This window comes from Catharus ustulatus, chromosome 9 (assembly GCF_009819885.2).
Source record: "Catharus ustulatus isolate bCatUst1 chromosome 9, bCatUst1.pri.v2, whole genome shotgun sequence".
Taxonomy (NCBI): domain Eukaryota; kingdom Metazoa; phylum Chordata; class Aves; order Passeriformes; family Turdidae; genus Catharus; species Catharus ustulatus.
Window position 1 is genome coordinate 6,679,968 of NC_046229.1, and position 15,895 is coordinate 6,695,862.

The 15,895-nt window shown below is 39.9% G+C and overlaps 1 protein-coding gene across 6 annotated transcripts in view; it reads right to left on the reverse strand.

Annotated features, from left to right (window-relative positions):
- Nucleotides 1-322: 322 nt before the first annotated feature.
- OSBPL9 (oxysterol binding protein like 9) overlaps nucleotides 323-15,895 on the reverse strand; it is a 56,385-nt gene continuing 40,812 nt past the window's right edge. For 4 of the 6 annotated variants that reach the window (XM_033067857.2, XM_033067861.2, XM_033067858.2 and 1 more), the window contains 16 exons: nucleotides 12,193-12,231; nucleotides 9,242-9,335; nucleotides 8,679-8,780; nucleotides 8,090-8,249; nucleotides 7,301-7,413; nucleotides 6,929-7,047; nucleotides 5,530-5,615; nucleotides 5,125-5,293; nucleotides 4,081-4,165; nucleotides 3,687-3,797; nucleotides 3,232-3,295; nucleotides 2,973-3,113; nucleotides 2,005-2,083; nucleotides 1,590-1,681; nucleotides 1,084-1,219; nucleotides 323-989 (listed from right to left, as the gene is read on the reverse strand). In XM_033067857.2, coding sequence (XP_032923748.1) covers nucleotides 915-989; nucleotides 1,084-1,219; nucleotides 1,590-1,681; nucleotides 2,005-2,083; nucleotides 2,973-3,113; nucleotides 3,232-3,295; nucleotides 3,687-3,797; nucleotides 4,081-4,165; nucleotides 5,125-5,293; nucleotides 5,530-5,615; nucleotides 6,929-7,047; nucleotides 7,301-7,413; nucleotides 8,090-8,249; nucleotides 8,679-8,780; nucleotides 9,242-9,335; nucleotides 12,193-12,231 — 1,665 coding nt within the window. In that variant the 3' untranslated portion in view covers nucleotides 323-914. The remainder of the gene's footprint in view (nucleotides 990-1,083; nucleotides 1,220-1,589; nucleotides 1,682-2,004; nucleotides 2,084-2,972; nucleotides 3,114-3,231; nucleotides 3,296-3,686; nucleotides 3,798-4,080; nucleotides 4,166-5,124; nucleotides 5,294-5,529; nucleotides 5,616-6,928; nucleotides 7,048-7,300; nucleotides 7,414-8,089; nucleotides 8,250-8,678; nucleotides 8,781-9,241; nucleotides 9,336-12,192; nucleotides 12,232-15,895) is intronic. The other 2 variants (XR_004418732.2, XM_033067859.2) reach the window with 2 other exon arrangements.

A 15,895-nucleotide genomic window follows, 5' to 3' on the forward strand; every position in this document is an offset into this window, starting at 1 on the left:
TTAACTGTGGAGAGAAAAGTAGTTTGATTGCTACATCTAGCTACTTACTCAGTCATTACTAACTGTAGCAAAAGCACACAATGCAGAGGTTCTTGAAGTGCTGGCAAGGCTGGATGTAGAGTCCAGAAAACTTCTCCTGTGGAAGCTGCAAATGCTCATTTTACTAGTTCATTAACTACTTTAAGAAGTAGGTTTAGCTGCAAGGATCATTCCAATGAAAAAACAAATACCACTAATACATTTGACATAATTTATCAGGACTCAACTGAGAAACAGTCTTCCTGCAAAGGTTTATTGTGAAATAAATAAAAAGTCCATAAGAGAAGTTTGAAAAATCTATTTTATGAAGCTTTAAGATGCATTGGGTAGAATTATCTATGGTTACATTTTGATCTCAAAATAACAAAGTTATTTTGGGCAAGACACTGAAATGCCAAAAGATTTGATTATCATACAGGTGGAAGATAACATTTATGTAGCATTTTCTAACAAATTGTCCCATCATAGGAATCCTCATATTTACACATTGCAAACATCAGCGAGATTTAAATGACATCTTGCATTTTGTTTCTTGCTTTTTAAATATGTAGGACCCAGGATGATTATGCAGCTGCTCCCACCGCCGTGGCCTTCACAGTGGTTATGGAGTGTGAGCCCCAGGGCCCAGCTCTCCCTGCTCCAGAGGCAGCAGGAGCAGAGCCTGAGCCCAGCCCTGCCACCAGAGCCAGTCCCTGCCCGGAGCTGCTCAGCCTCGCGAGAATTGCTTTGTCTGTCTCAGTAAGTCCAGTATCCCTGAGATAGGAACCACTGCAGCTGGAGGGGTGGGGCTGTGCCATGTATGTACGTGATCACTGGGGGTGTCTGGGCTCAGCTGCAATCTCTGCTCAGCCAAGGCTCTGCGGCCTCAGCACCCCTCAGTGCTTGCTGGCAGCGAGGCGCTTCAGCAGCGGCTCATCGTACACCCAGCACTCCCCATCCTCGTGGAATAACTGCAAAGGAACGGCCACAGGTCAGCTTTTCATGGCTCAGCCAGAAAGAACAAAGGCCACAGGCTCACCTTCACCCTGCTGGAATGAAGCTCACCCTTGTTTCCCATGAGGTCTCACTCTCCTTCCTGGCCCTGGCCTCGGCTCTCTGCCGCTCCTCAAGCGCGTGCTTGGCAGCCGTGGCTGCGTCGATGTCTCTGATCTTCAGGTTGTAGGTTACATCCTTCCATAAGCTTCAAAGAGAAAGGGCAAGGGAGACTTTTATGGGAGCAGAGTGCTGCAAGTTGTAGACAGAGCAGCAGTGAATAAAGGTAGATCTCAGGTTAGAGAAAGGGCAGAAAAGCCCTCAGGATATTTGATATTTGTGCTGTGATGGCAGGAGGCTGTGGTGGAGCTCTCCAGACCTCCCTGAACATTTGATCCCAATTAGGATGTGACTGAGAACTCCAGGTCTCCTCTTCCCCCTTAAATTCCCAGCCTGCCTGTAGCTGGGCTCAGGGAGAGCAGAGCATTCAGTGCTCAGATCAGTGCAGCCCAAGTCTCTGCAAACTGGAGTACAGCTAAAATAAAACCTTAATGTTCCCAGTTAACTGAAGTTCTTACCAGCGAGACTCAAAGTCGTCTTGGTCCTCCAATTTCCTTACCTTCTTCTTTATTGTAGGCATTTTCTTGGTATCTATAAAGACAGCATTCTCCTGGAGTGGAAAACGAAAAAAAAATAATCCTATTCAGTTCTTTAGCTAGACTTGCACTGGTTAGCAGAGAGTACATGAAACATGGTAATTATTCAGATTCTCTTCTTATACAGAAATCAAGCTTCCTTAAGAATAAATGAACAAGTTTTATCCCCAGTTCAGCATTCTTTTGGGCAATCTCATAGGAGGTTCCAACTATTCATGTTTGTTTAAAATAAAATACCAAACTTACAAAACCACCCCAACTCCCCTTTCTAAGCAGAATCTTGTACTTAGATGAATCAATCTGATGAAAAGAGAAAAAAGAAAGCAAGCTGTGTTACCCCTGTGGAGTACTTTGCATACATGACCCCATTCCATTCTCCTTCAATGGAGCAGAAGGGTTTCTTGTCATTTGGAGAACTAAAGAGAAACAAACAGTCATTTCTCAGCTGTATTACAGCAAATGAAAAATCCTAGAAGATCAAAACTTGGTCCTAGTTTCTGTAAAGCCTGGTTTATATCAGCCAGAGTGTCCATGCCCAGAAGAGAGGAGGGTTCTGTTTACAAGGGGGAAGTTTGGCATGAATGAGTCACATAAACCTTAACAGGAAGCAGTGATCAGGGTAAAACAGGCTTTGCCTGAGGACTGGATCTGCTTTTAGAATTTAGGAAAGCAGCTCCAGGCCTTCCACACAGATTTAGGGTGGTGAGTTTAAGCTTAAAAAACGGTTTCAAATCCACTTCTTCCCCAGACTACTGGGAACCACAAGACACCACTTTTTAAATGGCATCTATAATGTGTCAGTGATTTAAAACCAAGTTAAACCTTATTTTGTCAGCATGGACTTACTGACATCAGAGCACATCTCCAGCCAGCTATGATGGGATCTCCACTGAATTCTCTGTGCTGAGTGTGTGCACAGGGTTTAGCCAAAACCCACAAACCACAGGTAAAAATGCATGAAGTTTGCAGCAGGGCTTTTACTGACACACTATGAACAGTATCCCAAGGCTTGCTGCAGTATTTGCATTTCTAGGAAAGGTAATGATGGAGACACTTTTGATAATTCAGGACAGCAAAGTTCCCTTTGGGAATCAGCTGAGGATGTTTTCAAGCAGGATAAAGTAGGACACAGGCCTGTGCAGCTTCCTCTCACAGATTTGGCTATAAAATGGCCAATTCCATGACAGGTAAGCATGAGCTAAGTTCTTTTGGGTGTTGCTGCTTCAGCATTTTACACTCTTGACTGTCTTGTTAAAACTGTTGGCATTTAAGGAAGGAAAAAGTGGGATGAAGAAAGCTGCTTACAAAATGTCAGCTGTAACTCTGTGCTTCTTTCCTCCATAAAATGGTTTTGTGTGGAAGACAATGGAAGCATTGTAACCTGTCTTTGAGCAACTAATGCTGCACTCCCCACCAAGCTCTATCCATGGCACAGTGAGAATAGACCTGCAATTAGAAATGTATAAATATACATCATTATAATAATAATCTTCCCCAATAAATACTAAGCATGAAACATTACAAGGCATTAAAAATGAAAATACCAATTAGAGCATTTACTTGCCTTCCATAGCCATTAGGAAAAGTTAAAATATAGTGTTCATCATGATCTAGGCATGTAACACACCCTGTTAAAGACATAAAAACAGATTTAAAAAAACATTAAGCAAAATCTCTATGTAACTTTTCATAGTGATCTCATGAAGTATGCCATTTAAAACAGGTGCCATGAAAAGGAAGGGTGAGGAGTTCTGTTTTTAATGGATTATGAGAATGCCCAGATTCTGGAACAGGCAGGGATGGCTGTATTTTTGGGAAAAACTGGGCCCTAGGTGTTTTCAGCACACAGAGTGTGTGGAAGGAATCTCTGATTCCCAGATACATAAGCCCCAGTTACATAAATTCAACCATTGCTTACGTTAGAATGATGACTTTAAATAATTTATGTAAATTATTCTATGAAAAATCCTAGTTGCAGAATTTAATTTCTCCTCTTCTGTTCAATTTACACACACATACCTTGCCCTATGTTATGGACCCCAATAGACATTCCTAGGAATTTGGACTTGGTCCATATGTGAGCATTGAACTGTATCCTCTTGCTAAAACACTCTGCATAAAATGCTGAAACTGAAGAAAGAGGCAAGTATTAAAAACAGCAGCACAAGACATTGATACCTTCATTTCCAAATTAATTCATTGGAAAATAACCCCAAGTGCCTCACACTTATGTGGCAACAGAGTTTGCAATTAATTTCTCACAAAAGCAGTTTATAATTTTTCAGCCTTTAGAAATACTCAGCTTTTCAATCTGGAGAGAAAGTGCAAATCCCAGATTTAAGCCAAGAGTTGATTTTATTGTCACCCCTCTCCAGCTGCCACCTCTCCTGGCAGAGGTACTGTCACAACTTACTTGGAGGATGGTGAGAGACCTGCTCTGCCACAAAGGTGACGTTGCTTTTACTGACCCAGGGGACTGGTCCTTCAGAGACTGGCTCCTGTGGGACAGGGGAGAGGATTCCATCACTCACACTGCCTGCAAGCACTGGAAACTTCCCAGAGAAGCTGTCTCCATCTTTAAAGGCTTCTAAAAATGTATTGCAGGACTCCTTAGTCCTGGAACCATGGTCTTTTCTAAAGGATAGAGTATCTACTCTCTTATTTTTAAGCATAAATGTCTTTGTTTTAGAAAAAAGTTAAACTGAAAGACCCATGTATAAACCCAATTACAAAATAATACTTAAGTGGCAGAGACAATTTTTGGTTTTGCTTCTGAAAACATCTGATCTGCATATTAATAATGATCATATATCATGTACCACAAAACCATAAACTAATATTAATTTCCTGTGGCAAGGAATGCAAAGTGTAATTAACTCATGGTTAGAAGCAAAGAAAGCCCACATGCAACACTGCCTTTATGCCAGCAAAGTGGAGTGCAAATATTCACCTCAGAAACAAGGTTTGAGCAAACAAATTGGTGGGAAGCAAAGGAAATGAGAAAAAACCATGAATTATACCCAAATAATCACATTGACTTAAATGTATTACACTGAGGCTACGTGAAGCACCCCACAACAGCACTTCCCACACCATCATTGGCAACTTCCTGAGGCAAGGAGCCCAAATGAAGTGTCAAAAAAACCAACAAAAAAAACCTCACTGGGCTGCATTGGTTTAAAAAATAAAAACAAAAAATAAAAAAATACCCAAGAACTTTGGGAATAAACAAATTCATAATCAGTGTTATGGAACAGTTCAAAGAAAAAGGACATTTTCAACACATCAAGTAGTTCTTTAAAAAAATGGAAGGAAGGGGGAGAATTGGTTAAGAAATTGCTACAGTTCTGTTGATTTGCTACTAACCACAGCACAATCCATTTCAGTCAGGGAGTTAATAAAGCTCTGGGCTGCATCTCTGCATTCTGGGCTCCAAAAAACCACCAGGAGAACTCACCGTGTCATCCTCAGTGCCGGGCAGCACCCAGTGGCACCGGAAGATCTCCCCCAGGATGGGATTGTAAGGCTTTTTAGCAACTGACCCTTTCCTTCCTGCATGGAAAGCTGAGAGGTACCATTTCACCACCTGAACCATCCTCTCCTTGGGATCCTTCTGGTCACTAATGCTACAGAGAGAGAGAAAAAAAGGACAGGCAGAGTGAAATATAAACCAGGACCTTGGATACAGGGAAGTTTTATGGGTGCTCGGTTGTTTTGCAACTAGAAGTTTGACTGATATGACTGGTTTTGAAGTTTAAACCAAAATCCAAGCAATATTCTTCCAAACTGCCAACTTGTGGCAGCCCACAAGGGCCATAACCAGTTTGAGAACAGTGAATGCTCCTGTTTCAGAGTCAAATACCTGACAAACAAGTCCGGATGTGCAAAGAAGTCAGCATACATTTCCAACAGCGACCTCCTTTCCAGGATAAACGTTGGAAGAACAACCTGAGGGAAGAAAAACAACTCATCTAGCTGAAGGTATTTAAATATCCTATAAAAAAGCCAACAGAAAAAGCAAACAGCACCCACAGCATCGTGTGCTCTAAGCTGACTGTGAGCTCAAGCTCACCAATGAGTTCTGACATATGCAGGTCAGTTGGCATCTTCTGCAAACCCTAAGGTTCAACAGGAACAGTCTCACCCTACATGGATTCCAGTCCCACTCAGAGCACATCAAAAGCTGCTCTGAATTACAGCATCACTGCTGATTTAATTTCATCTCTGAACACTGTCAATTTTCAGTTGCAGGCAAACACTCAGTCCCATCCTGCTACATGTCTCTAGCAAGGTGAAGGTTTAAGTTCTTCCCTCCTACCTCCCAAAGGTCCCCTCTTGTGGATCTGCCCAGTGGATCCACTGTCAATTACTATTGCTGACAAGGTACATGCTCATAAAGATTCCTGGCAGCCTAATTTGAGACCAGCAATTTTCAGCTATCCCAGGAATTCCCAGAACAGACACAGTTTGGATCAATTCCTATTCAGAACTGCCAGAAGCCTCGAGCAGTTTGCTTGTGAGCTGCTGGTTATTTCCCCAGAAAAGTGTTATCTTTTTATTATCTACTGCTCATTCCAGGCTGGACAGTTCAATTCATCCACTTAAGGAAACTTAATGATAAGGATTGATTTCTCCTGTCCTTTCTCACTCTGGAATTACATCTTTAAATTTATCTTTAAATTTAAGCTGCCTGGAAAGACCAACACCTTCAGAACGCTGTTCATTCTGCCTTCAGACAGATACCAGCCTGAATCTCTTCCATGAAGAACCCAACCCTTTCCTTGCCAGACCTAAGTGCAGCATTTCAAAATACACAGGCAACTTATTTACTCATTAAGATCCCAACTAAGCAAAGCTTTTATATGTTAAAAGGTTCTCCCTTTTACTTCATGTTTTATTCAATGTTCCCATACCTTGGGATCTTGTAGCTCTTTGTTCTAGGGAGTTGAAGACAGGAGTAACATTTCAGCATTCCCCCTATGTCAGCTTCACAAGCAGTCCAAGAATTAGGTTCAAAGAGGACAAACAGCACCTTTCCATAGCAAACTATTTTCTCAAATAGATTTTAGCATCTGGATATACTTATTCTGCAGCTACTTTCCCCTTCCAGTAAAAATCCCAATTCAGACACACCATGCTAAAAAGGTTACATAATTTAAGGAGCTCTTAGAACAAATATGTGATTGAATTATGTAACCTTTATTTACACAGAACTCTGGCTTTACTGCCCCTCCCATCCCCATGAACAGCAGCAAGTTTACCTTGGTTAGGTCCATGCCTAATCTCACTTGTGACAGGAGATGCATGATAACACTTTTGTGCTCCTCCACCGACTCCCCTTCCCCATCATCTTCTCGGTCGTCGGGAGGATCAAAGAGATCTGAAAGACCAAATGCCTTTTGTTCCCCTCTAAACCTCCAAAACCAGACTGTATTTAATCAGTATAACTGTAAAAAATACAGGTTTTAAATCCTACAATTCAGCAATCTTCTATTAGGAATTAAACAGTACACAAACTGTTTCCCATAAGTACCTTGCCATATATATCTATATGATCCTGCATACATTAACCCAGTTCACACACAGATTATCAATCAGTAACTCCTTACTGAAAGTTCACACAGGCCCCTTACCAGCATCATTTGTGCCATTAGACATGGAGGAATTGAGGGACTCTGTGGTATCCGGACGTTTCAGGCTGCTCCCCGTGCTGCTCCGAGTCAGGACTGCAGCAGACCCTGAAGAACTAAAGAACAGAAATAAATTCTCACAGTTCAAATTAAGTCATTCAGACCAAATTATTGTCATTTGATACTCACAGACAAGGAATTTAGTGATAGACATCAATATATGTGCAGTGGCAGACATTAATATACACGGTGCATGCTAATTCACAGAAAGCTCAGAATGGATTGTACTGAAGGAATGGCACAGCCTGCAGTCTCAGATAACACATGAAGGCAGAAAACAGCTGACTAATCCCTCTTTGGAATGTGCAGCATCTCTTAAAAATTAATTTTCCAATTAATAAAAAATGAAGAGTAAAAAGAGATTTTGGGGAAAGGGTGCCAGCCTCAAAGAAGGTCTTTTAGCAAATATGTGAGGGAATTGGCCATTTACCAAAGGCTGCAGCAAATGCATGTGAAATGCACCATGGGTTCAGATTACAGCTCTGAGCTGGGGGCTTCCAAGGTTTGCTTTGTTAGAGTTTGTCAACATATATCTGAAGGAATGGGAAGGAGCAGAGGAAGAAACTGCCTCCCTGTTGTCTGCTACTGAGGGCAAGGGTAATCTCACTCTGCTACACAAACTGGCTTTTTTACCTCCCCCACCTTTTTTAACCAATTTCTGCAAGCAGACAGGCCATGCCCTTGTAGATACAAACTGCATTCAGCACACACTGCACACTGTCAGCTACTTACTCCATACATCGCTTTGGGGAAGAGCTGCTCTGGTAGAATTCATCAGCATCATAGAACTCATCCTCACTGCTGGAGTAAGAAAAATCTGGGACTGTATTTGGAGACAGGTTGACATGGCTTGGAGAGGTGAGACTGCTGCTAGGTGCTGACTGCCCACTCCCTGTGGAGTATTAAAAATTACAGACTCAATAAAAACTAATTCTTTCAAAATCTACTTAATTGTTTAAATAAATAAAGAGTGATGTGAACTCGGAAGAGGAAAGTACAAAATTAAAAGCAATAATTAGGCAGGTTCATACTGAGTTTAACAGATGACAAAAGGAAAGTCACAAGGAAAATGAAGAGCACAGAACACCAGTAAAGTTTAAGGACATGTTTTCTCCAGTAACTGCAAGACTGCAGTGCTGGGAAGACAAAGGGAAGCTGGTAAAATTTGTACATATTGTGTACACATGGTGGTGTTAAAACCAGCATTACTGGTTTTAACACAACACTGAAATTGGTGTTGATTAAAAGCAAGATGTAGGCCAATATATTGTTGTATTAGTGACTGAACACAGGGTTTCTTGTATTTCAGTGAGAACTGTACCTGTACTATTTGGTGTTGGAGTCTGATTCCCCAGCGATGCTACTACAGGTCCCACAGGCAAAGAGGAGGGTCGCTGCTCTGACTTGCACAACTGAGCAGGTTCTAGGGGATATTTTGATATGTTAACCCCAAAATCCAAAAGGAAATTGCACATTATTTCACCTCACCTCCAAAAATTAAATCATTTTCTATAAAAGCCATTTGGATAGAAAAACATGTAGCCATCACTTTTACCTAGGTCATTTTTTATTAAGCAAAGACGGCATTTAAAAAAAAATGCAGCTAGAAAGCATTTGTCTTTTCTGAAAATTAGAGTTTCATTTTTAAAGAGAGTGTTAGAAATGCAAGCCAGTGACTGAGAGCAAGTAAAACACATCAGCTTATCCCCAGAACCAGGAGCAGGTTGATGAGAACACTCCATGCCTCCCGCCCCTGCCCTTGCTCAGCCCCTGTGAGCTGAGTGTGCAGAGCTGAGTGCAGGGTGTCCTGTCCTGTGTGACACAGCCCTGTCCCCTGCCCACTGCACTGCAGTCATGCTCTGCTCCTGGCTGTTGCCAGCCTACCTGGGAGTGTGACAGCTTGGGAAGGCATGGTGCTGATCCCCGAGGGCTCCAAGGGGCTGGGCTGATACACGGCGTCCACAGGGTTGATGGTGCTCTAGGCAAGAGAAGGAAAAGCACTTTTATTTTTATCTCCATTAAAACAAAAAACAAAGCATAGATAGCAAGAACATTGTGAGCATGAGAAATGCCCAAATGCAAGAGGGTGAATTCCTGAGAGAGGAAGTAAAACACAAATTGACAGTTGAGGACATGAGAAATACTTTGGAAGTGGTAATATTTGGATTCTTTGCACAGACTGCACACTAAATTGAATTTGATGCAGATTTGAAGCGTCCTGTAAAGAATTCTTATTTCAGATTCTTGTTTCTGGTATGCCACCCAATGTCCATTAATTAATAATGCATGCAAAGAGTGGAAAGTTAGATGCAAATTATCTGGCCAAATTTAGGATAGGTAATCTGTTTTTTCTTTTTTTTTTTCCTCCAAAAATTCATTTATCCAGACCCAGCAGATCAACCCATAAATCAAAACAAGAATCATCAGCATGCTTAGAGCCATGAAGCAGCTTTGTTACCACAATTCTTCCCAAAGCAAGCTGACAGTGCTCAGTGCAGCTCAGCAGAGAACATCTCAACCTACTTCTAAACATGGGCACTTGGAAAATGAAGCACCAGGTCAATTCAATGCTCCCAAAATTCACTGACTTCAGTTCATGCCCTTGGTTTTTATGCATCAAGACCCTTGGAAATCTAAACTGCCATGTCTTTATAGCCAAAATATAATCTAAGCACTGTTTGTTATTTGTGCTTACACACAACCACCAGAATTTCTTGGTTGTTAGTTGAGTAAAAGGCACATAAAACCTTTATACAAACTCCTTGCAATTTAAATGCCTGATCTATCAGAACTATGAACACTTTTCCTCAGTTTGCTCAGAAATTCAGTCAGTTCATCCCTATCCTCCTTTTTACATCAGAATTTAAAAGAAGCATCTACAACTGTTCTTCTCTCCCTTTAGTCCATTAATTTCTATTTGCATTCATACTGAGGGAAAAGGTTCATTTTCACCTTCCTCCCATCTTCCTACAAAAGGTAGATTTCTTTCTTCCCTCCTTTCCTGGTTACCTGAAATTGTGAACTTTATCCTACATCTGGATGTTTGGACAATGCTCTCAGACACGTGGTGTGATTTTTGGAGCTGTCCTGTGCAGAACCAGGAGTTGGAACACTATGATCCCTGTGGATCCCTTTCAACTCAGGACACTGTATGACTCTAAAAATCAGTGAAAAGTTCTATTATTTTTTTTATAGCACAGGATTTCTATAATTTAAAACAGAACTATTATTCTCTGTTTATCACTAAAAAAAATTATCTCCATTAAAAAGAGCCATAAAAGTAGATTTCTACATTTTCATATACAAATAATCCAGTACAGGTATTATTACTCCACTGTATTTCAGGACAAAGGCAATGATCCTTACCCAGTACTTCACCTCCTTGTGGAATTATGTATTCAACACAGGAAGGTCCCTGTCTCACAGAGTTCACAGTTTAAAATTATGATCCCATCTTAAGATGGTCTTATGATACACAGGATGCTATTGTTATCTATGTCTCCTTCATTTTTTAGGGAAACTAATAATCCACATGATACAGAACACTGGTATGATAAAGAAAGAACAAAGTAACTCTGATTTTATATTCAGGATTGTAACCTCATCCTTAAACAATTCTCTATATTGCAACATGAACAGGAGTTTCTTGTTGGATATTTTGAGGCATGCCTTCATGGGCTAGAAACAGATTAAGGCAGACCTGAAAAGTCTCCTACTCTGAATTAATTAACAACTGAATAACAATTACACAGAAACAAGACTCATCCCACCACGGCAGCAAACAATGATTATATTTCTGCCTAAGTTTAAAGAAATCCTGGCCTTTAGCCCAAGGTGATGTTGACCTCCAAAGCATCACAATTTTAGACTTCACTGATCCATAGTTAATATATTCTTACAGAAAATATTTTTTCCTCCCCAGTATAAGCCAGCCCACAGAGGTCAGTGGCTAATCAAATTCAGACTATATCAAGCTGCAATATCTCTATGAAATTTCTGAGTTGCAGACCAGATGTGCAGGTCACCTGTGCCTGTGGAAGGGTCTACCTGCACAGCTTCTCTTTCCCAGGACCTGAATTATGTTATATCTGCAGGACATATCACAATTCACCTCATTTATGATAAGCACAAAACTAAAATATGCATGTGCATCTTCAGTCCAAGGTTCACACCAGAAAATCCCACTGCTAAAGCTGTTTGTAGTGGAAAAACAACTAAGGTCTGGGAATTAGTCAGCTCTAATAAAAACACATTAAGATTTTTAGAGTTTTTTTCTGAAACCAATCTCCTATTAAAAGTATCTGAAATGTACTCAAGTGACAAAAAAAGAACAAAGAAAGAGAAATCACATGTGACCAAAACCAAAAATGACAGAAGTTACATTAAAAATGCAGAAGTTCTATTACAGAAGAAACATTGCTTAGACAGACATTACACAACTCTGCATCAAAGGAGCAGCACTGTAGGAAAGACAAACTACTTGAAGCACATGGAGAGCAGATCTATTTCCTACACAAAGGTACTTCAGATGAACACAGAACTATTTCTATCCCAGTAATTTCCCTTTCATCTGTTCACATGGCAGATTTTTATCTAAGTGTTCAGTCACAACACTGCTGTTCAAGACACTCCATACAAAAGTGACCACTCTATTTTCTAAAGACAAGGGTGTTAGCCAACCTCAGGAGCTAAGGACTCAACAGGAATTTTAACAAGACACTGGAAGCAGTAAATTAGAGAAAGGAAGAAGCATGTTGCAAAGTGAGTGGAAATTCAGGTCTCTGTTCACATGTTCTGCAGAATTAAAAGGAGATAAAGATTAGATTTAAACTTACTATAAGTCCATCTGCGTGCTTCTCCTCATTAATTTGGTCCTTAAGGAAAAAATGTCAAAAATATCAACATAACAATCTTGCATGACTTATCAGTTCTGTGCTAAGCGAGAACAGCGAGTTTCCCTCAGGAATGTTTACATTTTCAGCCATAAAATGTTCCTCATCACGTGATACAGCAACTACACTTGGAAGACAATTCCACACCCAGGCTCTGCAACCCTGAAGATAAAGCATTTTCTGAGGGCCTGTCCACATGAGTGCAGACAACTTTAAAAATATCCTTTCTGTACTGCACAGTACAATTCTGCTTTGTAATGTGGGTGCTTCCCAAATACATCAGAGCTCCTCAAAATATGCTCTGCAGCTCCTATAAGCTCCTGAAAAATTAAGTTTTCAGTTTCTGTGATTAACACACAAGAAAGACAGAAGTTAAAATAAGTTGAAAGGTTTTAACTTTTGCTTTTTGGCATACACAGTAGTTTAAAATGCTTTTAGATTATTCACTAGCTCAGATTTTGGGGTTTTTTTGCCTAGAAAAAGTGAAAGAGCAGGCAATGGATAGAAAATATCTGTGCTCAGGGGAAATGACATGAGCAGCAGACCAGTTCATGCCAATCTGCAGCCAGCACAGTTCCAGCACTGTGCAGCAAGATTATAAATTTTATTGAACACTAAGCCAAATGTCTTCCCTTCTGCTGCAAAGTTCATATTAGTCAGTACATCAATCCATAACTTCATCTTGAGGTGTGAACCTCAAGACTTGTCTGCAGAGTATTCACCCAGATTTCCAGTTTAAAGGAATAAGGAAAAAAAAAAGCCGTAAGAAGTATAAAGAAAGTTGGCACATATTTATATTTTGATACTTAATATATTCACCCTTAGTTTTCACACTTGGCAACAGGCCATTGAAATTTCATATCTGCTAGCTGACATTTTTGAAGTCTGACTTTCCATGATAAAAAGAACACCAAGGGCAACGAGTTCCACTGGGTTGCAAATTTACAAAATACATAATTTTTTCTCCAACACATAAAACCCCAGTGTTGTGCCCATCATCTCTAAAACCAAAGAAATAAACCACAAATGCTGCATGAGTACTGATGCTTGGTCAGTAATGCACAGTGGCAGCATCAATAAGTAAGGAAAGCAGAAATTCCACAAAACTGGCAAGACTGCCAGAAATGGAGTGAAAGAGAGAAGGATGCAAAACTAAATATCTGAATTCTAAAAGGTACTTTATGAGACACATACATTTCTAGGACTGAGGTTTTCCACATCACTGGCAGAACATTTAATCTATCTTACATCACACACATCAGCAAAGCTGGACATCTTCAACTGCCACACACACAAAGGGGACAACACAGGCCAAATGCTCCACCTGCCCATGCCACTTTGTTTATTTTGACTGCTTTCTGACAAGTAATGAATAATTATAATATATTCCTGTTTAGCTGGTGTTGACTTCATTATTTTGAAAATGTCAAGTCACCTCAGTACAAGTGGTATAATTATACACTCGATTTACCAGCAAGTTCAATCAAAATTTAGCTGTCCAAATACTAAGACAGGTAAAAATCCATGGAACAGGACAACTGAACACACAATTAAAAAAGAAACAGAACAAAACTCCAACAACCTAAAATCCAGGTTTGCTTCAATGTCCCAAAACAATCTACATAACAAATGGTTGTGTGTTGGGAACAGTTCTAAGTTTATAGAGAAGGGGTAACACTATCAAGGTGCACAGATTGGCAAGTTTGTCTCCTAAGGAGAAAGGCACTGTGGAAGTAGAAATGGGGTGCAGGGTGGTGTTAAAATGATTTATTTTCAGCAGTGTCAGCAGCCATACTTGCCCTACAGATTTGGGAAAAAAACCCCTGCAGAATCTTAAAAGGTGGAGAATCTTAAATGGAGAGAACAAAGCTACTGTCAGACAACACAATTTTACACAGAGATTCCATCATACACAAGCAACTGGCAGAACTGTGGAAAAAAGCCCCAAATCCCTCTATTATAAATTTTCTACAGCAGCAGAAAATCAGGACACTAACACAGTTAATGGAAAAGGCAGGGGGAAACAAAGAATTCCATTGTAGTCAACAAGTACAGTTGCCTGAGAGAGAAAGAAGATGAAGGGATGAAGCAAAAGAAAGGTTATTAAAGCACTGGGAATTTTTTTCCCACTATATGTGGATCAACATCTTGCAATTAGCTGTGTATAAGGCACCCCTTGAACCCACCTTGCCTTCAACAGCTCCAAAAGAGCTTTAGATATGGTTTAGCAAAAAACTAAACAATAAAACCCCCACTCCTTAGTGGATAAGCTCACCTATTTACACTGGTTAATATTTAGTGGTACTGAAAGAAGGACTTCAAGGTCTGATTTAGTGCAACAAAAAGCAAGTGTTAGCACCTTTGGGGGACTCAAATTCCACCTGCCTCTACACTCACATGGCAGCTGGAGCAGTAAAGTACTGAACCTGATCTAAATGACTGCATCTGCCACTACCAGTTTTGTCCATGATCAGCAAACCACCTAAAGAACTTCAAAATATGCTTAGCATCAGCATCAGTGGTCACATTTGTCCAACTCCCCACAAACTCACACAGAGCAGAAACAGGATTTGATATGCACAGAAACAAAAAAGAAAACTCAGCCACCTATTACCAGCTCTGATCAACAGCCTGAAAAGATGATTATTACTCTGCAATTTCACATTTGCTAATTACAGAGCAGAGTTTTTCAAAAAGAGTAAAATTTGATAGGAATTAAACCCCTGTGAAAATAAGAACCATTAAATACATTTATACAGTAATTAAGAAAGAATGAGCTAGTAATTCCTTGCAGTTTCTCCAGCTTCCTCAATACAGTAAACCACACACAGATAAGAAAATCAGCATTTTACCATCTAATCTATCTACAACTGACTCCATCAAATCCCTAAAAAATGACATATAGTCTACTGATTTCACTGGACTAAATAGTAGCAAATTAAATTCTGAAAGGCTTTTCTTGCTGGCACTACAGTGAAGGATTGAAGTAGCAATCTAGCTCCAAATTCATGTGGCACAAAACTATTTTAATGCCTCAACCCTAGTGCTTGTAAAAAAGCTTTGGTTTTGTACAAATCTGTTACTAACAAACATTTTCTTCACAAATATGAAAATTGAATTTCACAAAACATGCACTGATCCTTTCAGTGAATGACTTTTGATCCTGTAAGACTTTAAATACTCCAATTTTTACTGCACTCAAAATTTTGTGCAACATATCTGGTATCTAAAATTAAGACAAACAGCAGTCTTGCATTCCAAAGACACAAAAAACTGTTGATCTAGAGTAGAGAAAAAACATCATTGGAGCCCATGCCTATTTCTGGACAAATCAGAATGCATTCTGAGTAAATCAGCCTGAAATTCTGAAAATACCTTTATTTCTTTGCAAAATATCATCTCCCTCCACTTTGATCACAAGATATAAATTGATTCTTAATTAACATATCCTAAATAAAGAATGTTAAACCTCTAAGGGCAGAATCTGACAAGTAAATCCAAAACTCCCCACATTTTAAAATCTAATGAAAAATGTAGGTGAAAAGCATGAGTGCATTACCCACACTGCATTTGCAAATAATATAACAATACAATTCTAACTTCAAGAAGTTCCAGCATCACCATGAACTTCAGGTCTGTGACAGAC